This window comes from Zea mays, chromosome 8 (genome assembly GCF_902167145.1).
Source record: "Zea mays cultivar B73 chromosome 8, Zm-B73-REFERENCE-NAM-5.0, whole genome shotgun sequence".
Taxonomy (NCBI): Eukaryota; Viridiplantae; Streptophyta; class Magnoliopsida; order Poales; family Poaceae; genus Zea; species Zea mays.
Window position 1 is genome coordinate 123351360 of NC_050103.1, and position 24158 is coordinate 123375517.

Consider the following 24158-nt stretch of genomic DNA (forward strand, 5'->3'; position numbering starts at 1 on the left):
AACAACACAATACACGAGAAAAGGAAGACATGGAAAATATGTAGTTCTACACGCCTATTGTTGATGCACCATCAGTATTGCATGAATCAACTTGTGCTGATGCTAGTATGTCACCCAAAGTTGCAATCTGCTTGTTCTTCATCTGCTCTACATTGTCCTATACCCCATGTACCCCTTGTTGCCACATCCTAATTTGCACCTCGATCACCCTCTGCTCCTCATATCTAAAACTCCCAACTCCAACCAAAATAGGTGAGCTTGGTATCTAGGTGCATCAACAGAAAAAATGGAGTCCGTATCTAGATGGCAAGAGATAAAATGGGCTCCTTAATTTCAAACATAAGGGTAGAAAAATTTATATATACTGACCAGGGACAGGAGGAAGATGCGACCAATTTGCAAACTGGTTGTCATTTAAGCAAAAGGTAAAATGGATTTAGGCTGTGGTGGGTAACCAATCCTGTTTAATTTGGTCCAGTACAAAAAAAGCAACAGATTACCGTCACATCATAATCCACAATCTGGTCATCAAAATCAGTGACGCTAAAAGGTTTTCATACAGGCTGTGGATGGGTGACCAATCCTCGTCGACCAGGACTCCATTCCTTCCTTGCACATTATGGATTGCAGAAATCCGCTGCTCATCAGATGGTGATAACCCAACCATTTCAGAAATCAAGGAAGCAAGTTTGGAGTTGATGAGAAGCAAAGAAAATAAACCACCATCTGTAGCCTATGAAGAAACTAATGCCAGATGTGAACCATAAATACAGGCGCAACAAACACAATGTAAAAGAGGTAGCAGTTATGCTGCTTATAGGACACACATAGCACAACTAAAGTAAACAAGTGGGCGACAAATGATTTATGTCAATGATCTGCATCTTCTCTTCAAACAAAAAGAATACACTATGATTTGAGGTTATTTAAGTATTATTATTTTCTTTTTTGTTTGCTTAACTACAAATATTGTACTTTTTGAAAAAAAATATGGTACAACAAATTGCATGGTTCTGTTTGTATAGAAAATGAAATAAACATGTGTACCTATGAAGAAACTAATGCCAGATGTGACCAAATCATAGTGTATTCTTTTTGTTTGAAGAAACTAATGCTCCAGATAGTAAGAAGAAAAACAGTGGACAGATGAAAATGGAATCTTACATTGATAAAATGGAGTAACCAAATGCATATAAGAAGCACGGGCAGATCTACACACATACTGAATTTTTTTAACACTACATGGCGTACTGATAGTAAGAAGAAAACAAGAGATAGATGAACATGGAATCTTACATTGCCCTAAGCTCGATGCAGTTCTTGATCTTTACAGGGATTGGGTCATGCAAGCTGTTCTACAGAGCTCTGAAAAGGGAGGAATGCACATCCATGAGTAGGCAGCAGCATAAATACAAGATTCATCTCATACAGCCCATTCCGACTCCCGATCCGCGTGAGCGTGACTTAGGCAGAGAGAGAGAGAGAGAGAGAGGTCAGCCGCGACTGGAGGCGATAGAAAATATGTACTATTGATTTATACATGAAATCAGTGGATATCCAGAATTTTATTATGGGGTATACCAACTAAAATTTACAATTTACATGTACAACAGTCTAGCATTAGTAGCATCGTGACTCACTGGGTCGCATCGGTCGACAAATCTAAGCGACTGAATGTTGGATTGTTGATTTTATAATTGCATTGTCTGTTTAGCAGGCCATTTCAAGACTTCGATAGGTCCTGAGGCTATAGACTTAAACGCAAAAAAAATTAAGTTACAAGATAATTAGCACAATACTTTTTTCATGTTGAACAGTTTTAGATATTATTTTTGTTCTTTCTATGAATATATTTGTATATATATACCGTATACGCTGGATACGTGGGTATGCCAGGGCATTCCTGACATACCCCCTAGCTAAGCCACTGCATGAAACACTACTATTCTCTTTTCAATGTTGGAGAGTGACACTGGCACATCCAGCTCAAACACAGGTTGAGAGTGTTCTAGTACAGTGTGGAAGGTTTGAGCGAAAAAAATGCAAGCAAATAAGAAAGATGTCTAGACCCCTCTCTCTGTCTCTGTCATTGTTAGCGTTCTTGACGCTAGATACAAGAAGTTATGGGTGAGGCAAAAGTTCTAGACGATTTTGTCAAGGTCCTCTCTCTCTCTCTCCCATGGTTTGGACAAGTAAAGTAGAAACTTAAGTGAAATTACAGGTGAATGGAATCTGAGCGAGGCCTTTGTGGTCTAAAATCAAACGAGAAAATGGGGGGGATATGAAGAACCCTCTAGTCCTGCAAATACTGTATTTCCTATGTAAATAGGAAACTGTGCAGTATAATGGATGATCTACCCGTTTTCCTTCAACAGGAGGGGCAGAGGGCCTCTGTGAGCAAGTTAAGATCATCTTGGTGCATTGAGAATCTCAAATCACACCATGGATTGTGGGACTGACCAGAATCAAAATTCATAAGTAATTTAACAATCTGTTGACGTTATCAGTCGTAATTCGTAACTAACAATCTGATGGTAAAACAAGATGTTGTGATTGAGCCAGACACCTCAGATGCGTTCTAAAGCACAAGTGAAATCAATCAATGCAAACGAAATATGGTTTACCTTGTGTGTTGCGCGGGTGTAGCTGATGTGAAGGAGCCGGAGATGCAGATCAGGAAGCCGACCGACATGAAGCACGTGGCGCACATCGGCTGGGACAACGCCTCCATCACCGCGCCCAGCTGGGTAGCCGCTTCCGTTCCAGTTCCACCACCGACCACGCCATTCCCGTGCTCTGCGTCGCGTCCGAATGTCCGAACTCCAACTAACAGCTGTGGTTGGGCGTGTGCTGCAGATGGACGAATTCAAGTCTTCACCAACTACAGGACCGCCTGCAGGACCCGAAGCCGCCGCGCCGCCGCCAGCATCAAGCATGGTGAGGATGAAGCAGGCACGGTGGTTGACGTCGGTGACCTGAGCGACGACGAGGTTTCGGAGGCCGAGGCGTGCCACGCGCGTGGAGTTGAGCGGGTGGTGGGCCTCCATCGCGTGCTGCAGAACGGTGACTCCGACGGCGTTGTCCACAGGCGGGGAGCGGAGGCGGCCGCAGAGGCAGAGGCGGAGGGGCTTCGTGCATACGGCGCACATGGGACGACGTTGCCCCGGCTGCTGGTGAGGAACATCGCTCTGGCTCGCCGCGGTGGAGTTGTGCGGCGGGGGAGACGCGACCGCGGCCGTGGGCGTCCCGGGCGTGGATGGGGACGGGGACGCAGACGGGGACGGGGACGCCGTGGGGGTCTCGCTCCCAGACCTCACTGCCGTCGTGGGGGTCTCGCTCCCGGACCTCACTGCCGCCGGCCTAGGCCCCGCAACCGACGCCGGAGACGGGGACGAGGGCGCGGTGGAGTTGTGCGGCGGGGGTAGGCGGCAGGGCGGATCCAGGGAGTCCATGGCGGGGAACCGCGGCGCCAGGGCGGGGTACGGTGGATCCGCGGCGCTGCGAATGGAGGAATGGTGGGGGAGGCACGAGCGGTGAGGGGCCGGCGGCGGCTCGTGCGGATGGGGGATGGGGGACGGGAGGCAGGGCGACGGTTGCGGAGGGACTGGGGCGCACCACGCGGGTGTGGGCAGCGGGAGACGACGGACGATCCAGATCAAAGCAGAACAACGGTCGAGATTGACGGCAGAACGGATGGGGGCAGGCTACCCTTACGTTCTTAATAAGTAGTCTAGATTTGTGGTTCACACGAATCCGAGAAAACAATAATCGGTAACTGACAGCAAAAGCTTCCCAGGCGACATATCAAAGAGACAGACCAATAATGCCTGAAGAAGTGCTGCTGTACGAAGATGGTGCCAGGGTCTCCCATAAGGGCATAATTATGTTGCAGAAACAGTCCAATAAAAATCTTTCCCCTGTGTCATGTTTGGCTAGCTTAGGAGGAACAACCTGTTCGGAGTAAACCAGAATATTAATAGTGTGGAGCCGTGGAGGTGCCTCCCAGATGGCCAGATTACATCACATCAGCCATCAGTAGCATGCCAAGCTACAAACTTGCAGGTGCTAAATTCGTACTCTAAAAGAAATATTCTATCCTACTCAGCAAGATTCTCTACTCTATACCACAATTCTTCGCGGTCATATTTACTCTATATTCCAACTCTATATCAACTATCATATATTATATTATTTTTTTCCACTTTATATTCTCTTGCTGCAAAAATCTGCTGCGCTGGCTACTTGCTCGCATGCTTCCCGTACAGCCGAACCGAGAGAAGGATGTTTGGAGTGAGAAGAGTAGGTACGCTGTAAATAGAGTTCCTCAGGGCCTCTCTAAGTTTACAGTCCCGTGTGCAGTGCCCCGCTGCGGATGTTTTTTGACTGTATGTCGGGTAGAGTTTGGTTTACACCATGTCACTGCGGACAGCCTAACTCTTCTGTTCATTTCAAAGACGAAAAAGAAAATATCCAACTAACTTTCTTCTCAATAAAAAGTTTTAGCTCCGGTGTTTGCATAAATCCTCTGAACGCTACCATAATTCTGTCATGTGCGTCGGTATTGCTGACCTGACCACTGCCGATCTTGCTGCCAAGATGATCGACGTTCCTCCAGGCGTCCCTGGTCGCCGGGTCACAGAGCGGCCTCCCGCCCTCCCCACGACACCATCGAGGTCCGCCGAAAAGACATTGCTATAACTGCGACAAGAAGTACACCCGGGCCACAACCGTGTCCAGCGTCTGTTCCTCTTGAAAGGCATCGAGGAGCATTAGACTGTTCGCACTGGTTATCTCTAAATTTTTCCTCCTATTTCATTTTTTGCGTCACATTATTAACATTTCATATCATATTTTTTTCATCTCCCGCAGCGGTTCCCCCTATATTCTCCTCATATACCTCACTACAACTATAAAATATCACTATCCAACCCTATTTGTCATTTTTTACCGTTTTTTCTTCACCTATTAAAAACCCACCGTACAAATAAACAGTGAGAGGGGGAGTCGCGGACTCACGCTGTCTGCAGCGTGTTTCTGTTCTCTTCCGCTGCTTGGAGGGGCTTGCAGGGGGCTACGCTGCGCGCGCAGGGGCGTTCCTGTAGCCGCCATGCAAGGGGAGGGGGCGGCCGCGCGGCTACCGCTGCGGTCAGTCTGATGCTAACAACCCCACCGAGGAGTCTGAAGAGGCCGCGGCGGCCGAGGACGTCCTTGTCTTCTCCCTACAGGCCCTTGCCAGGGTCTCCTTCGCCGACACCATGTAGGTCACCGTCGCGCTCGTCTCGATGGCGCTCGTCGCCCTCCTCGACTCCGGCAGTATGCATAACTTCATCTCCGAGGCGGCTGCCTCGCGCTCCGACCTTCCTCTTCAGCAGCATTCACGCCTCACGACTATGGTCGTCAACGGTGAGCGCGTCTCGTGTGTCGGCGACATTCGCGATGCGCCACTAACCAATGACGGTGCCGCCTTCCCTGCCGACCTCTTCACCGCGACACCGACGAGGGCGAGTTGCTAGCAATCTCGGCACCCCGCTTCGACTTCATCGCGCACCTCCGTCACGCCCAGGCCACTGATTCGGCCCTGGTAGCCATCCATGACAAAGTCCACGCCGGCACGCGCGCGGCGCCATGGGCAGTGGTAGACGACATGGTCTCCTACGACGGGCGTCCCGCCCGCCTCACCACTCCTGTAGGAGATGAGGGCGTCCACCGCACGCTGCACCGCCTCTGCCGAGACTTCCATTTTCCCAACATGCGTTGTTTGGTGCTGGACTTTGTGCGGGCCTGCGCGACATGTCAGCGCTACTAGTCTGAACACCTGCACCCGACTGGCTTGCTGCAATTGTTGCTAGTTCCCTCCATCGTCTAGGCAGATATCGGTCTCGACTTCGTGGAGGCGCTGTCCCGGGTGCAAGGGAAGACAGTCATCCTTTCTGTCGTGGACCGCTTCAGCAAGTACTGCCACCTCATCCCCTTGGCGCACCTGTACACCGCTGAGTCTGTGGCTAGGCCTTCTTCACCAACATCGTTCGTCTCCACGAGATTTCGCAGTCCATCGTATCCAATCGTGACCCAATGTTCACTTTGGCCATCTGGCGCGAGCTCATGCGCCTCATGGGCCGACCTTAGACGGACAGCCACATGGAAGCGGCTAACCGCGTCATCGTCATGTACCTACGCTGCTTCACGGGCGATCGCCCCCGACAGTGGCTTCATTGGCAGCCATGGGCTGAGTACGTCTACAACACAGCCTACCAGTTGTCGCTACACGAGACGTCGTTCCGGGTGGTCTACGGCCGCAACCCGCCCTCCATCTAATCCTATGAGCCCGGTGAGACTTGTGTTGCAGTTGTGGCCTAGAAGATGGAAGATCGTGAGGCTTTCATCGTTGAAGTCCGCTATCGCCTGGAGCAAGCGCATGCGGTGCAGAAGAGCCACTATGACTGGCTCCATCGGCTGGTGTCTTACCAGGTCGGCGATTGCACGTTCCTGCGCCTCCGTCAGCACGAGGCCACCTCCCTTCCATGCTCGGCCACGGGGAAGCTCAAGCCTCGCTGCGTCGGCCCTACCGTGTCGCCAAACTAATCAACGATGTCGTTGTCCGCTTGGAACTGCCACCGGGCGCACGTCTTCATGATGGGTTCCATGGTGGAGTACTCAAGAAATTCATCAGGACTCCACCGGACACGCCTCCTGACCTACCCATAGTCCACCATGGCGCAGTGGTTCCAGAGCCCCTTCGGGTCGAGCGGGCTCGCCTGGCGAGTGGAGTTCGCCAGGTGCTCGTGCATTGGCACAGCGAGTAGACTGTAGGCCGCATCAGCAACATGGGAAGACCTCGACGACTTCTATGCCCGGTTCCCGGACTTTCAGCTCGAGGACGAGCTGGACCTAGAGGGGGGAGAGATGTCATGTGCGGACGCACGTACACCAGGCACAGACGCGCCCACGACGTCCGCGCGCACACGAGGAGCCAGCTTTCAGTGGCTGATAGGAAAGATAGGATTACTATCTTTTTGTAACCCCTAGAATTAAGGAGAGATTAGCTCCATTTAGTTGGGCCAGAGGCCATATATGCTTGTAACCAGATGCATTAACGGATTAAGTAAGAACCCTATTTCCTAAACTCTCTCTGCCTCTTCTCTCAACAAGCCGACGACTGAGGGGCAAAACCTCGTCGGCGACGATGGATCGTGGCTACGAACTCCGTAGCCAAAGGCCAGGTACCCTAGGTCTCGACGCCCTTGACAATTCAGTTCCAAGGATCACATGGGCTTGACAATACATAGTTTCTTCCTTTCTCACTAACTGAAGGGTTTATCAACCAGTAACCAAAATCTACACATCTCCGCAAAGATCTGTAGATCAGACTGCATACATGATACATCAGGTGAGCTGCAGTGCAGTGCTGCACATAGAATCCAGATTCCAGAGAAACAAGGTTGTAGAGTCTGAAAGTAGGCATGAGGTAGTACTGCAGTAGTGTCAGTGAACTGTTGTATACTATCCGAGCAAAAGCATTCTTTGACTTGAGAGCAGACCAACGCAAAATGACAATGAACCTTGACTTGAGGAGAATATTGGCCTGTTTGGTTTAGCTTTTTTCTGACCAACTTTTCTGATAATCTGGTTGTAGAGAGAATCTAGTTGTGCGAAGAATCTGTGTATCGTGGGGATTATGTGCAGAGGAATATGAAGGTGTCCATATGGTTCAATATCTAGAAAGTGATGAATTCCTACTATTGCAACGACTCGGCGGCCGTGTTGATTTTGGATGGTTTTACCAAATCGATTTTTATAGAAGTGTGCTGAAAAACTGAGCGTTTTTCGGTCCGCAGCGGTTTTTTGTGGCCAAAAGCTAAAAAAAAGCTGAAACCATATATTTGTCTCTTGGCAGCGGAATCCTGACAGCTGGTCAACTACTAAATTCAAGTTGGTTCAGACAGCAGTGAAAGCTCAACACAGTATGCAGACCACAACCTTGCCAAATAATCCCACACCATGAACAAAATGAACGAAAGGGCGAAAAATATCCTCTATGCTCCACAAAATGAACAAATAATTTGGTAATTCAGTGGCTGTTGTCTTATAATTGCATAAAATAAAAAATAGTGTGCCCATGTAAATGAGTTTTCAGACTCAAACGGTACCATGTGCATTTTATATTAATAGCTTAATAATATTTCAGCTAAGCACAAACAGGCTACAAGTCAGAAGTCAGGCGCACTTCATTTACATACCCGCAGTACAATTTCGCATGAAACATTGTCAATTTCGATTTCTTCAGTGCTCATATGAAAGTATTCTGTACCCTATATATACACACTGAACACCAGCATAAGAAACATAAACCACAGCGATGCGAAGATAGTTCTACTCACTGTCGGTTCCTCATTCTCCTAAATCCATGAATAATTTAATTTATCTTTAAAGCAAAGCCCAAAGAAGCTGGCAGAGGCCCCGAAACTGTCAACCAGGCAAACACGATCGTTCAGCAAGAGAATCAGAACTCACAAAGGTTGCCCCAGCATCAATGGAGTGACGCAAACCTTCTAGAACATCAAGTTCCCGTGACATCCCTCCTCCCCCTTCATCGATCCTGCAGTCCGCAACTTGAGGGCTTGAGCTCTTCTCCCAGCCACCACCTCCTACTACCTCCGAGCTGCCATCGAAGCGCAGAGCTGGATCAGCGCCGCACTCCACAGAGCCCGCGCTGCATGGCCTCTGAAACGGGGACACGCCGACCTCGGCGTCGATCCTGCCCCGGACGTCGAGCAGGAGGCCCCTGAGCCTCGCCACCTCCGCCTCCAGAGCCGCGTGGTCTTGCAGCCGCCGCACGAGCTGCTGGTTGGCGGCGCGCAGCTTCTTGACCTCCCCTTCCAGGAAGGCCGCGCGCGCCTTCTTCTTCTCGCGGTACTTGCGCACGGCTTCCCTGTTTCCCAGGGGCCTCCGCGGCTTCGCTGAGCCGTCGTCCTCCCCGCCGCTGCCCAGGACCTGGGTGTGCGTGTGCAGGCACGTGTGGGTATGCATGGCGGCCGAGGGGCCCGGAGGGTCGCAGCTGTGCGTGTGGGTGCAGGTGGTCGTGGTCGTGGCGCTGCTGAAGAACTCGTCGAAGCTGTGAGGCATCTCCGGGTGGGAGAAGAGCAACTGGCAGGGGAGGTCAGCTCCATCGTCCATTGTGGCGGAGAATGCGCCTGCCTGCCCGGAACAGATTTCTTCCCTCTGTGGTCAACGGACAAGGATGCCAGAGAAGAAACGGGGAGGGCGGGAGGCGAAGGAATCAGGAACTTGTTCGAAGGATGCTCCTTGAAGCTTTGAGAAGTGGATTTCTGATAATCAGCGGTTGCTGGGTGGCAAGCTGACGGATCACGAGTGAAACTAACTTGCAGGTGCAGGGCAGGGCAGTGGACCACATCAGTCACCACTGAGCAGTCGAGCCAGGGAGGATTGGAGAGACGGCAACGAACTCCTGCAAGGAATGGTGATCTGCCCTAACTGGGCGAAAAGCAATTCACAAGATTGAAGAGTTGGTCGGAAGGACCGCAGACGACGCCGGATCAGCGTGGTAGCCCGAGAAGGCGGTGGACTGGCCGGGAAAATAAAGCAGGATTCCGGCGAGACGGTATGAAAAAAACGGTGGGGCAAGGGTAGGCGGCAGGTCTCTCGCTCCCTCACCGCCGAGCTACTTCTAGCGGGGAGAAACTTTCTGTCCAGTTTCTACCTTCCCTTTCTCTCCTCTCTCTATCCCTTCTCGCCTTTGTCAGCTTCTTTCTTTCTCGTCTCACCCGCCACCGATCTTTTGGAGGAGAGGAGAATCCTGGAAAGGGAGGGGTGTTGTGTTGTGGAGGAGATGGACGCCGACGTGGTTGGTTTAGGGGCGGGGGTGGAGTCGTGGAGACGGAGGGAGGGGCGACGATCCCCGGACCTTGCCAGTGCTGGGAGGTTTATCGATCGCTCGCAATGATGAACCTTTTCGCTTGTGGTGGCCTACAACTGGCCTGTTCAGTTGGACTTTTTCGCGCTTTAAACCTTTTCCACTCCCTCCGTTCGAAATCAGTATTCGCTCATCAACTACTTTTTATATCTATATTCAAATATATTTTTATATCTATATTCAAATAGACGACGAAGTCATATATGCAAAACACATCCATTAATGTTAAATGAATCCACTAAATACCTGAAACGAATTTTAATTTGAGACAAAGAGTACTATATTAAGTGTTTAAATATAATAGAGCTAATAATTAGTTGCTAAAAAATTACTGGTAAAATTAGCTAACTAACAAATAGATAGCCAATTATTAGTTAATTTACCAAAAATAGCTAATAGAACTATTAGCTAGAGTGTTTGATATCTTCAACTAATTTTAGTAGCTAATTATTAGGTTTAGTACATTAAATACCCTAAAGCACTAATTTCAACATTGTCCTGCGTTACCATTCCCGTTTAATGTAAAAATAAAATAAAAAATATATGTAAAAATATGAGTTTAAACTTTAGTAGTTAGCTTCACATTGACATCCACTTAATCAATAGAACACATTTTTATGTCTTAATAAAATCTATTCATATAATTAATATATATATATATACCATGTCATGCAAGTTTTTTTTATTGCCTAGTTGACTATGCACATCATTGTTCATAAAAAACACGCATGCAGAGAAGTTTTTTTAAGAACAAATTATAAAGAAGCGCTATGGAGAAACAAGCATAAAACTTTCAGCATCCAGGTGGTGTTTACTAGCTCGACCTCGGTTAGAATCCCCGAATTGGGCATGCTGCGCTCAGGGTCGCATGGCAAGCAGTGGCCGATTCTCGTCCAAGTTTGTGTCTGCTCTCTGCTGTGCGTAAGTCTGACGAACTTCAAATGGGCTGCGAGGAGCGAGTGGGGAACAGAAATCAACATGGAAACAAGAACGGAAGGACAAGAACAAATTAAGACCAGGTAACAGCTACATCACTAAAGTCAAGCTAGTCCATCGGTACAGACATCTCCCAGGGAAGGACCTAAGTCCCTTTTGTACATGGCTTACTTTGAAGAAGATTAGAGGTATCCATTGTTTCGATGATTAACCAAACGGCTTCAGGTAGCTGTAGCTTGCTGTGCGTTGAGTTCTTCAGCGGGTAATGAGATAAATAAACTTGTTCAACAGGGGAAAAAAGAACTTGCATGCAGGCAGCCGTGAACCAGTATTACTACCAGGCTACCAGCTTGCAGTTGATGGTTAGGTAACGCCCGTCTGGAGACGTGACCGTACTGCCGCTTGCGCTTGATGGTTAGGTTACGCCCGTCTGAGCTCTCAGAGTCCAGCTGTTTTGACCAAACAACATTTCTTCCCAGTACCCTGATACCATTCATGGGACTAAGAAGAAACCCTGCAGTTCCCTCCACATTTTCTCATCCGGGCTTGGGACCGGCAAAGGCAGTGTTAAACCGCAAACAAACAACAAATCAGGAAACACAAACAATTACACACAAAGAAGATCGTGCTCCCAGACATAATTTGAAAAAAAAGATAAGCAAGTGGACAGCTAAAAAACAGCCAGTGTACACTCGTGCAATCTTATGTACAGTTAAGACATCCAGCATATCACAAAAAACTGACCGCAATACATTTCTTAGCGCCAACATGGACATCATAAGGCACTACTGCTAGTCCACGATAGAAATGGTCAAACAATAAGCACATAGAAGACAAGTTTGTTCAGAGAGATTTTCTTTTGGCATGCACAGAAGCAGCAACATCCTTTTTCTTAGTTTTGATCCACAACAGATAAGATGCACCAGATGAAAGTCAAGACATAAACAATACATAACAGATGGAAGTAAAATTAGAAGCGAACCAGAAACTAGATTAAACATTAGTAGGGGTCCTAACAGAAAATTTGGGTAATTGGACCAAAAAGTATACGATGACCACATATGCTCAAGTAAAGAACCTACAATTTCAGTAACAAACCAATTTTGCACAATGAAGTTATGTATTGTCAAGAAAGAGTTCTTGCTGGATATCGGCGCAAATAGTGGACCTGAGCCATCAGATGAGGCATGCAGATTAACAAGGACAGCTTCAAAATAAAGGTAGTGCAAAGGAGTAACCTAACCTTAGCTCCAAGTGGATCCAATATAAATGGTTAGATTGAAGAGTATCGTAATGAGTGCCTCATCACTCCTAACATCCAAGCATTAATGCTTTCAAATAACTGGAAACCAAGCAAACCACCAACAATCCAAATCACAAGTGAAATGGAAAGTGATATGCAGTCAATATTCAGGAACAGTAGTTAGTGCAATCTCTGAACAATGTATCGTCTTGGTTGTGATCATGTGGATTATATAACTAGCATGGAGCATCCAAAGCATCCGAAACAGCAGATCAGTACAAGTAATCAAGCTTGAACTTCAATGCACACTATCTGAAAGTTCTCTGGCTAGCAAAATTGGAGGTAGTAGAATTCGGAAGATAGGCACATATTATGATCAGGATCAGACTGAACTTTAAAATTTCAAGTGCTAAATCTACATTTTCCAAAGAGACCATCTATGGTTTGTCTATTTTGGTTCAGTGATAGCCTTAAAAAACCTTCAAATCCAAGGCAAATCAAATAAATGGCCAGTGGAACAGTGATGGGCTTTGAAGACGGCATAGATGGTTGGAAATTCTATCTCAGCTTCTGTGTGTCACATCTGCACAAACTTGAAGAGTAACAGGTTGAAGGAAGTAACTGGATACGACTGTTGGCAGCAGAAATGAAGAATTAGAAGAATCCTTGTAATTTAGATTGTTGCAGCACAGAGAGTTACTGGTTGAAGAAAGTAACTGGATAGGACTGTTGACAGAAATGAAGAATTAGAAGCATCCTTGTAATTTAGATTGTTGTAGCACAAAAGAACTCCTAGGCGTCAATGCCGTATGCTATAGTTAAAGTGGCTGGAAACATAACAAGTGATTACAGGCCAAAGACAGAAGTTATAAGTGAGAGGTCAAGTGTCACAATTTATTTCCAAATTGTTATATCTCCAATTGAGGAAAATCCGCCTCCAATGTCAGCCTGCATCCCTAAATGACACAAAACACACACTACGATCATTTGATATACGAATAAACCCAGGTATCAAAAACCTTGCTTTACTACATCACTACATCAGCAATATCCATGGAGAGCCAGAATGTTAGCCAACCAGTCAGATCTTAAATCACTGATAACACAAGTGACGAAACCAACACAACCGGAATTATCTCTGACCTGCCCCCAGTTTCGAATATCAGTTGTTTGATACATGGATTTCCAATTGCCAAAATTATTCTGCAACCACATGTAAAAGCAACCAGAAAAACATAGCTAAAGCCAGACGAAAGCATCCACAGGAATCCCAAACCAAATATCATGACCGTTGGACTATCAATTACTTGAGCTAAATGACCTGCAGCACAAGAATTTAAAGCTTCCACAGAAGCATATAGCATGATAAAGCAGAAACAGTTTGATTGAATGGAAGTTGTAGTGTTGTAGTTCTACCCATCTCTGCTTGAATCTCCCAAGTCCCAAACATGTCCAGTGCCTTCTACCACTACAGATTAAATTAGAAGTAACCGAATTTTCATCATGGTTCATATACTAGCATTGCATTTTGTAAATTAGATAAGTTTAGTACTCCCAACACATATTCCGTGTAACAAGCCCATGCAAAAATATGAGAAGACCTGCAACAATGACCCCAATCATTATCTACTTCCAGGTAGAAGACACTGAACAAACACAATGAGCTAAAGGTTGTTGTAGGTTTGAATAGATCTGGATCTTTCGGTGCCCATGCAAGTATCCCACCTAGAGATCTGCAATCAGCAAGACCACCCCCTCTGGTAACTATCAATTTGATAGTGAGAACCGAGAACACTTAAACAACATGAACATTCATCAAATAATGTGGGATACGAAGTCCGATCATTTGCCGCCAAGTTCAACTGCAAAGTCCTATCTCCATTGCGATGCCTCCAAAACTGCAGATTACAATCATATCTTTGAAGGTAGCCTACGAGTGAACTAAATTTCAAAGAACATTTGACAGGATAGGATGATTTTTTTTGAACCCTGAATAGTTTAGAACTTATTATTATTGCTCATGCAAAAGCAGAATCGAGCTCAGGCTCCAATCCATTCATATACAATCCAGATGTTGTAACTCCAGTTGTTGGAGAGAAACACCAGCCCAAATATAAAAAACAAGAAGAGTAGATAGTTTATGAGGGAACTAAATTTTCAAAGAACATTTGACAGGGTAGGTTAGTTATTGAACAAACACAGGGAACCCTGAATAGTTCAGAATTATTATTGCTGACGCAGAAGCAGAATCCAAATCAGGCCCCAAATCCATCCATATGCAATCCAGTTGCTGTAATCCAGTTGCTGGAGAAGAACACCCGCCCAGAAATAAGAAACAAGAAATTTAAGAGTACCAATAAAAGAGAGCATGCCATGAAGTTAGTTCAGTCAAAGCTTCAATCTACGTCCAAAACATCACCTATGTTGCCTCTACATCATTTTTCCAATCAAGGACAATCATCAAGCTTCTAATTAATCAGGTGGCTATCTTCACACCCCCATGATTGACATAAGAATATCCATGTAACAAATCAAAACCAACGAACGTAAACAAATCTCCACCCTTCAACCGATCTCTCCATAACCAGCAGACCTTTCCTTCCGCATCTAGGAGGACAAAACCAGCCCACCTTTCATTTTGCATCAACACAACCGGAATGACATTCTGACCTGTCCCCAGTTTTAAATACAGGATTTTTAATTGCCAAACTTACCCTACAACCACATGTAAAAGCAACCACAACAACATAGATAAGCTAGACAAAAGCATCCATAGAAATCCCAAACCAAAACAAGTATCGTGACCCACTACCAATTATTTGAGCTAAATGATCTGCAGAACACAGAAATTCCAGCAGCACAAGAGTTAAAGCTTCAGTTGAAGCATATAGAATGATAAAGCAGAAACAAGTTTGATTAAATGAAAGTTAGTGCTGTAATTCTACCCATATCTGCTTAAATCTCCCACCACATCCCAAACTTGCACAGTGCCTTCTATCACTGCAGATTAAATAAGAATTATCTAAATTTTATCATGGTTCATATACTAGCATTTTATAAATTGGATAAGTTTACTCAACACATTCCGAGTGACAAGCCCATCCAAGAATATGAGAAGACTTCTATCCATATACAATGCAGTTGCTGGAAAAAAACACCAGCCCGAATATAAGAAACAAGAAATTTGAGTACCAATAAAAAGTGAGATACATATATCCAAATGATGTTATCGGCATGCCATGAACTTAGTCCAGTCAAAGCTTCAATCTACGTCCAAAACATCACCTCTGTTACCTTTAGCCCTCTACAGCATTTTTTCAATTAAGGACAATCAAGCTTCTAATTAGTCCGTGGCAATCTTCACGGCACCATGATTGACATAAAAATAGCCATAAAACATTTCAAAACCAACGGATGTAAGCAAACCTCCACCCTTCAACCTCTCCCAAAACCGCAGATTCACTAACAAAGCATTAAGGGAGCCTGTGTGTGAAGTTGATTTTCAAAGAACATCGACAGCAGGATGGTTAGTGAACAAACATAAGGAACTCTGAACAATTCCGAACTTCTGATTGCACAAGCAGGATCAAAACTCGCCTCCAACCCATCCATCCATATAATCGAGTTGCTGGAGAAAACCATCACCCCAATGTAAGAAATTAAAATTGCAGCAGATAGAAATTTAATAATATGAAGAGCGATAGGTAAATATATCCAACTGATATCCTCGCCGATGCTACAAACTCCACTCCAGTCAACGCCTCAATCTACCTCCAAAATTATGTTGCCTCTGCAGATCTAGCCAGCAGCATTTCCAATCAAGCTTAGAGCAAGTCTGGTGCTAATCTTTGCACCAATATGATGATATCAGAATGAGAAACGACGAATGAACCATAAGCAAACCTCCACCATTCAACTGATCTTTCCATAACCAGCAAGGACCCTCCTTGCATCTGAAGTTTAAGAAGGACAAACAACCAGAAGGCCACAAGCGAGATCAGCAGTTAACATAAGAATGGACTGAAGGTCTCCACACAATTCACCTGGTATGCAGGCTACAACTGCACTATCGGTTTCTGATGGTACCACAACAGGAGATGAACAATTGAGCCTGAAACCACCGAATCCATGTCCAAGTGACAAAACCAATGAACCATTGGATCTGACAGAATACTAACCTATCTCCGAACTCAGACAAACAGATCGCCACACAACGTCATGACGAACTCAGATCAGATCCAATCCTGCAACCGACATGCTGAGAAGGCGAAGACGAAACAAGATCGACGATAACTAGACGATTTGCCTTAAAAATAAACCGCAAATCCAACAATCCCGCCACCAAACACAGGCCCACTCCCGCGTGGCACGAAAGCAGAATGCCCCAAGGGGATCTGCAAGAGCACGTAACCGCAACAGCAGCAGAACAGATCAGCCGGAGAAGAAACCATCCCAGCTCGAAGTCGAAACAGAGAGTACAGAGAAGGAAGAAATGGAAAACGCAAACACGCCAGTGACGAAGTGACAAAGGGCAAGACGGGACAGGCAAGGTGCTTGAATAGCAACACCGACACGAAGAGAAGAAAAACCAGAGTGCAAGGAAAATCCACCTCCAATGTCCGCATCTCGAACCTTGCTGCTAATACTACTACTACTGTTCCAGCGATATCATTGGAGAGTCAGAATGTTAGCCAATCATTCAGATATGAAATCACTGAAAACAAGTGATGGAACCAACACAACCGGAATGATTTCTAACCTGCCCCAGTTTTAAATATCAGTTCTTCGCTACAGGGATTTCCAATTGCCAAACTTACCCTGCAAACACATGTAAAAGCGAGGACAAAAATGTAGATAAAGCTAATCCCAAACCAAAACAAGTATCATGACCGTTGGACTACCAATTACTTGAGCTAAATGATCTGCAGAACACAGAAATGACAGCAGCACAAGAATTAAAGCTTCAGTTAATGCATATAGCATGATAAAGCAGAAACAAGTTCGATTAAATCGAAGTTGTAGTTCTACCCATATCAGCTTGAATCTCCTACGTCCCAAACATATCCAGTGCCTTCTACCACTGCAGAAGTGCAGATTAAAATAGAAGTATCCAAATTTTCATCATGGTTCATATACTAGCATTTTGTAAATTGGATAAGTTTATCTACTTCAAGGTAGAACCACTGAACAAACACAATGAGAGTTAAAGTTCGTTGTAGGTTTGAATAGATCTGGTTCCTTCTGTGCCCATGCAAATATCCCACCTAGAGATCTGCAATCAGCAGGACCACCCTCTGGTAACTATCTATTTGGTAGTGAGAACTTAGAACACTCAAACAGCATGAACGTTCATCAAATAATGTGGGATAGGATAAAGTCCGATCATTAGGTAGCCTGAGTGAACTAACATTTGACAGGATAGAATTGTTCTTTGAACAAAAAGGGACCCCTGAATAGTTCAGAACTTATTATTGCTCATGCAGAAGCAGAACCAAACTCAGGCTCCAATCCATCCATATACAATCCAGATGTTGTAATCCAGTTGCTGGAGAAAAACATCAGCCGAAATATAAGAAATAAGAAATTTAAGAGTGCCAATAGAAGAGTGAGAGATACATATATCCCAACGATGTTATCTGCATGACATGAACTTAGTCCGGTCAAAGCTTCAATCTACGTCCAAAACATCACCTCAGTTGCCTCTACATTATTCCAATTAAGGACAACCAAGCTTCTAATTAGTCCGGTGGCGATCTTCACGCCACCGTGATTGACATAAAAATAGCCATATATCAGACCAAAACCAAGGAACGTAAGCAAACCTCCACCCTTCAACCGATCTATCCATAACCAAGGGATCTTCCTTTTGCATCTAGGACAAACCAGCAAGGACCTTCCATTTTGCATCTAGGGGGACCAACTCTGGAGTGGCATCTCCCAAAACTGCAGACACTAACGAAGCATTAAGGGAGCCTATGTGTGAAGTTAATTTTCAAAGAACATCGACAGGAGGATGGTTAGTGAACAAACACAAGGAACTCTAAACAATTCAGAAGTTCTGATTGCACAAGCAGAAGCTGGATCAAACTTGCTAACATAAAAATAGCCATATAGCAGATCAAAACCAAGGAACATAAGCAAACCTCCACCCTTCAACCGATCTATTCATAACCAAGGGATCTTTCCTTTTGCATCTAGGAGGACAATACCAGCAAGGACTTCCATTATGCATTTAGGGGGATGAACTCTGTAGTGATGTCTCCCAAAACTGCAGATACACTAACGAAACATTAAAGGGAGCCTATGTGTGAAGTTAGTTTTCGAAGAACATTGACAGAAGGATGGTTAGTGAACAAACACAAGGAACTCTGAACAATTCCGAACTACTGATTACACAAGCAGAAGCAGGATCAAACTCGCCTCCACCAATCCATCCATTTAATCGAGTTGCTGGAGAAAACCATCACCCCAATGTAAGAAATTAAAACTGCAACGGATAGAAATTTAATAATATGATGGGCGATAGGTAAATATATCCAAACGATCTTCTCGCCAATACTACGAATTGCAGTCCAATCAACGCCCCAATCTATTTCCAATATTAGGTTGCCTCTGCAGATCTAGAGGCAGCATTTCCAACGAAGCTTAGAGTAAGTTCGGTGCTAATCTTCCGACAATATGATGAATAGGAATGAGAAACGGCGAATGAACCATAATAGCAAACCTCCACCCTTCAAATGATCTCTCCATAACCAGCAAGGACCCTTCATGCATCTGAAGTTTAAGGAGGACAAACAACCAAAAGACCAGAAGCGAGATCAGCCGTTAACATAAGAACGGACCGAAGGTTCTCCAAATCCACCTGGTGTGCAGGCTATAACTGCATTATCGGTTTCTGATGCTACCGCACCGGGAGACGATTAAGCCTGAAATCTTCAAATCCATGTCCAAGTGACAATTTCTGGTGGTACCCCACCGGGAGATGATTGGGCCTGAAACCACCGAATCCATGTCCAAGTGACAACCAATGAACCGTTGGATCTGACAGAATACTGACCTGCCTCCGAGTCCAGGCGAACATGACGAACTCCCCACACCAGATCGGATCCAATCCTGCAACCCACACGCTGAGGAGGCGAGACGAAACAAGATCGACACGATGACTAGACGAATTGCACACGATAACTAGACGAATTGCAGGAAAAAAATAAACGGCAAACTCAATAACCCCGCCACCGAACACAGGCTCGCTCCCCGCGTCGCACGAAAGCGGAACGCCCGATGGAGATCTGCGAGAACAAGGAATCAGCTGAAGAAGAAATCGACCCAGCTCGAAGTCGAAACGGAGTATAAGACAAGGATTGGAAAACGCAAGCGCGTCGCGGTGACGAAGGCGCAAAGGGCAGAGCGCGAGGGGAAGGAGTAGTCGGGTAGGCCCTATTTATGGGCGAGGAGAGGCGGTGGAGGAGCAGGTCGAATCCCTGGCGGACACGGGACGGGCGGGTGTTTATTTTGGCGCTGCGCTGGCGTGCGCGGGGACGTTGGCCGCCCGGCAAAGCAAGGGCAAAGGCCGCGCTCGCACTCGTACGAACGAGCGGATGGCAGCAAAAGGGGTTGAATCGGTCGGTTGGTTCCGGATAGTTCGTTCGTGGTCGTGGTTGGCGTCTCGGCAACGCGGCGATATTTTCGGGCGGTTCACCGTTCACGTGGTGGTGGCCTGGTGGGAGGTCGGCACGGACCTGGAAATTTCCAGGCGCCTCGGGAGTTCCGTGGGTGGATTACGTATTTAGAGCAACTCCCATAGTTATGTAAATTTTAGCTCTCTAAATCACAGATTTAAGAAGTTGCTAAATGACTTTTAGAGTAAAAAAATGTGAGTTCTCCAATAGTTCTCTAAATATAGGTTGTAATTTTGTTTTGTATTTATCCACATAAAAAATAAGTCACAAAAACTATATAATGCAGTCAACATTTTTGTTTAGGGAGTTATTAAATGGTTGCCAAATGTAGAGAGAAAATGAGGTTAGATGACAAGTTGTTAAATTTAGAAAGTTCATTTAGAGAACTGTTGGAGAATAGTTTTCATGTTAACTACCTAAATTATTGATTTAGGAAGTCTTTTAGAGAACTACTGGAGTTGCTCTTACGTGTGCGAATCTGCGATGTCAACAACGCTGATTGCCGATCGTTGGCCTAATCCTGAGCGTAATAAGAGTCTGTTAGTTTCGGTATATTGTTACCTATTATCTATCTCTTTATACATATGTATCTATATACATATATACAATCTACCAATTTAAACTATACTAGTCGGTTGTCCGTGCGTTACGACTTACGACGGTTCATAACAACCCACATAAACTATCTACCAAAAAGATCTAAAGATTGTCTTTATTCTCCGCATAAATTTTTTTAATTTGACTAAGCGAGTCGACATCGTGGTAAAGGAAAGGTCATATAGACAGGCGATGCCGAGCCATCGAATGGGTACCATAGTCAGCAAATCAGGGACTCCATCTCTCGTCTCCGCCACTTCCAAGTATAGGTGTACATTTGGGTCGGGCCTAATGGGTCGGCCCGAAGCACGGAAAAAAAAACACGGTCCAGGCACGACACCGCACGAAATATTTTAGTGCCGGACCGGCACGGCACGATATATCGGGCCGGGTTTGGGCCGAGGTCGCGGCCCATGGGCGGGCACGAGTACGGCCCGTTTAAGGCAGGCACGAAATGGCCCATATAGAGCCACGAAAATGCTCATATATTTATTAAAATTACACTTCATTCGACACTTTCATTTACTTGATAAAGAACACAAAGATAGAGATAATGTTAGTTAGATGTTTTATGTAGCTTTGAATTAGAGTATGTGATGTAATTTTATTTTTGTTATGAACATTAGATAATGAACTGAACTTACGAACTTTATATAGAGCTGATTATACTTTTTTCTTTCTAATAAAATGATTTGTAAACGAGGTAGTCATTGCATAGCTCTTGTAACTTAATACAAATATTAAGTTTGCTTTTGATCAAATTTATGTGTCTTATCTTCTATTTGTTTTATTAAATTTGTTTTGAATTTCGGGCTCTGATGTGAATTTCGGGCCCTAATGTGAATTTCGGGCCAAAATTTGAATTTCGGGCCCTAATGTGAATTTCGGGCTTTTATAATTTTGGGCCGCCCGAAATAAGCCTGGCACGTTTAAGCAATTACGGGCCGGGCCGAGGTCTAGGCCCGTGGGCCGGCCCGGCACGGCCCGAAATTCAAATGGTCCGGGCCGAAATTCAAACAATATGGGCCTTTTCGGGCTTGGGCCGAGCCGGGCCCGGTGGCCCGAATGTACACCTATACTTCCAAGGTTTCGTAGACCAGGAAGGGAAGGGGAGAGGCAATCATACTTGTTCGTTGTCGAAGAAGGACAAGACGAAGACATGGACATCTGGAGGCGACATAGGTAGTATACCGCTAGATACATATAAGGAGAGAGCACGCAAGCGGAGAAAGAAGCCCAACTAGAGCAGCTCCAAACCGAGAGACACCCGCACCAGGCGTCAGTCCGAAAAGGGCGAGAGAATGTGAGTGCCTTCCAGCACTGGACCCGCCGAGGCGACACAACACCACCACCAACTCTGTAACATATGTCGACTGCTGACGCGCTACAGGCTTTGGTTGTCCAATATCTCTGATCTAGACTTGTCATCGCCAAGATAACCTAAGCATGGCAGGCATCATCGTGTCCTCCTCGGCGACACGAACGAAGAAAAACCAGGAGCAAGACCGACTCACCCGTACCCGCGTCGACGAGCGTCGGTCGGCTCGCGGCTGCGACCGTGGGCAGGGGCAGCAGGTTGGGGAGGAAGAACAGGGCGAAGGTCAGGAAGACGAATATGACGTCCGACGACGGCGAAAACGATGGTGTGTGCATGTTGTGAAACACCCTCGTGGACGTACAATAGCCACTGCGCGGGTCGGTGTCGGGGCTGATGTCGGACGAATATGGAGAGGATGCGCCTACTCCCATGCCCTCTGCCGAGAATGTGTGGAGCGGAGGCGGAGGCATGAGGGGAGAGAGAAAATAAGCAGGATGACAAACGAGGTGGCGGTAACTGAGACGAGGACCATTATTATCGTGCGAAGGTATAGATGGCCAAATGGGTCATGTCTGGCGGGCTGATCTGGGGCACAGCCCATTTAATAGTGCCTTGCCCAGCCCGACACGATCGACGTGTCGTGTTTGGACCGTAGCCTCGACCCATAGTGCTCATCCGACCCGACATGATTATATTTTTTATTTTACAAAACTCGTATATACATATTACAATTTATATTTAATATTAAAAACAATTGACCATGAAGTTCTACTGGTTAGACGACTTCATTTAGTATCTCTCGCCCTTCTTCCATTAGGGCTTAGGTTCGAACCTCACGTCCTGCACCACTTTTTTAAAAATATTTTACGCTAAGTTAACCACCTGACTGGCTAACGGGCCGGACGTGGAGGTACCACTTTTTTAAAAATATTTTACGCTAAGTTAACCACCTGACTGGCTAACGGGCCGGACGTGGAGGTTGTGTGCATGGAGGGATGCAGGGTTAATTTGAGATAGATGTGAGTGGTTATTTGTAAAAATATGACGTAGGACGACCGTTGAAACTGATGCTTTAAGTATAGTACACCCGACTGGCTAACGGGCCAGACCTTGAGGTCGTGTGCATGGAGGGATGCAGGGTTAATTTGAGATAGATGTGAGGGGTTATTTGTAAAAATATGACGTAGGATAACCGTTGAAACTGGTATTTTAAGTATAGTACACCCGACTAGCTAACGGGCCGGACGTTGAGGTTGTGTGCATGGAGGGATGCATGGTTAATTTGAGATAGATGTGAGGGGTTATTTGTAAAAATATGACGTAGGACGACCGTTGAAACTGGTTCTTTAAGTATAGTAGAGAACAAAACAAATCCAACTAAATCGCTCTCACACTCGTAACCTTCACTAAAACCACCAAAAAAAATTATACCAAGACATAACGTCTCTCGTCCCTTCCCTCCCCATAACCAAGCCACTATTAGGGAAGATACCGAACATAACCTCGATCATAGAGCGGAGACTATGTTGAGCGGAGTCTAAACTCGCCCTGCTTGCAAACTAACGAAAATCATCCTTCCCCATTTATTGTTTTTGTAGGTTCGCTGATGTGGAGACTCCGATCAAGTGACCCAGCATTGAGGGGCCGCACTAAATGGGAGTGAATTCTCTGTCACCCTTCACAGCGCACCGAAGGCAGAGCCCATGCCAAACCTCCATGCGCCTTAACCGGACGAAGGGCACCTGTCGGCCTCACCATACTCTAGAGGCGACTTTCCCTACCCTCGCGTCTAGCGGGTGGTTGAGGGGAACCTGGCGCGAAGTCTTACGACGACATCGCTAGCAATTATGCTCCACAGGCCACCTGTCAAAGTAACACGCGGGTGTGTAGATTAGTGTGCGTTGTCTATTGTACGGGTGTCGCTATGATTACTCTATTACATAGAATATTCTCTAATATAGTTGGTAGATGGGGTAGGGTTGTACTTTGGACCACCTACCCCTGAACGGGCCTATAAATATGCTTGTCCTGTAGTCGGATGTGACACACATAACGAGAAGCTACAGTTCACACCAATCGTCTTGCCGCCCTCTCGTGCTCTGCCCTTTCTTGTCACTGAGTGTTTGGGTCCACCTGACAGCTCGTCAGTGCCTAACATTTGGCGTCCACCATTCGTGTGACGAAGACAACACCCACGATGCCTCCCAAGAAAAACACTCGCCTCAGCTCACCATCAAACGACGAAGACGTCAGGGTTGCCCTCGCCGCTAAGAAAGGCAAGGGCGAGGCCGCTAAGAAAGGTCAGGTCACCCTTGCCTCTGACCACTCTCCACCACCTAACCCGAAGGCCTCCACCGACCTGCATGGCGAAGCCCTTACTGCAAAGCAAAAGCAAAAGGCAGTAAACACTGAAGAAGAAGGCGAAGTCCACACCACAATCTCAGAGAACTCGCA

General features: G+C 46.1%; 1 protein-coding gene across 2 annotated transcripts; it reads right to left on the reverse strand.

Moving 5' to 3' along the window:
• Positions 1-8155: 8155 nt before the first annotated feature.
• Positions 8156-19588, reverse strand: LOC100191786 (uncharacterized). 2 transcript variants are annotated; one of them, XM_020541848.1, is made up of 2 exons: positions 16154-19588; positions 8156-16063 (listed from the first exon to the last, which is right to left on the reverse strand). In XM_020541848.1, exon 2 carries the CDS (start codon positions 9172-9174, stop codon positions 8467-8469), a length of 708 nt encoding a protein of 235 aa, XP_020397437.1. In that variant the 5' UTR covers positions 9175-16063; positions 16154-19588; the 3' UTR covers positions 8156-8466. The 2 variants fall into 2 exon arrangements, with proteins under 2 accessions (XP_020397437.1, NP_001130683.1); NM_001137211.1 differs by lacking the exon at positions 16154-19588 and having other exon boundaries at positions 8160-8463; positions 8547-9892.
• Between the last annotated feature and the right edge of the window lie 4570 nt (positions 19589-24158).

Excerpts from the sequence above, each read along its gene's own strand:
- LOC100191786 (XM_020541848.1), bottom strand. The coding sequence starts at position 9,174 with ATGGACGATGGAGCTGACCTCCCCTGCCAGTTGCTCTTCTCCCACCCG.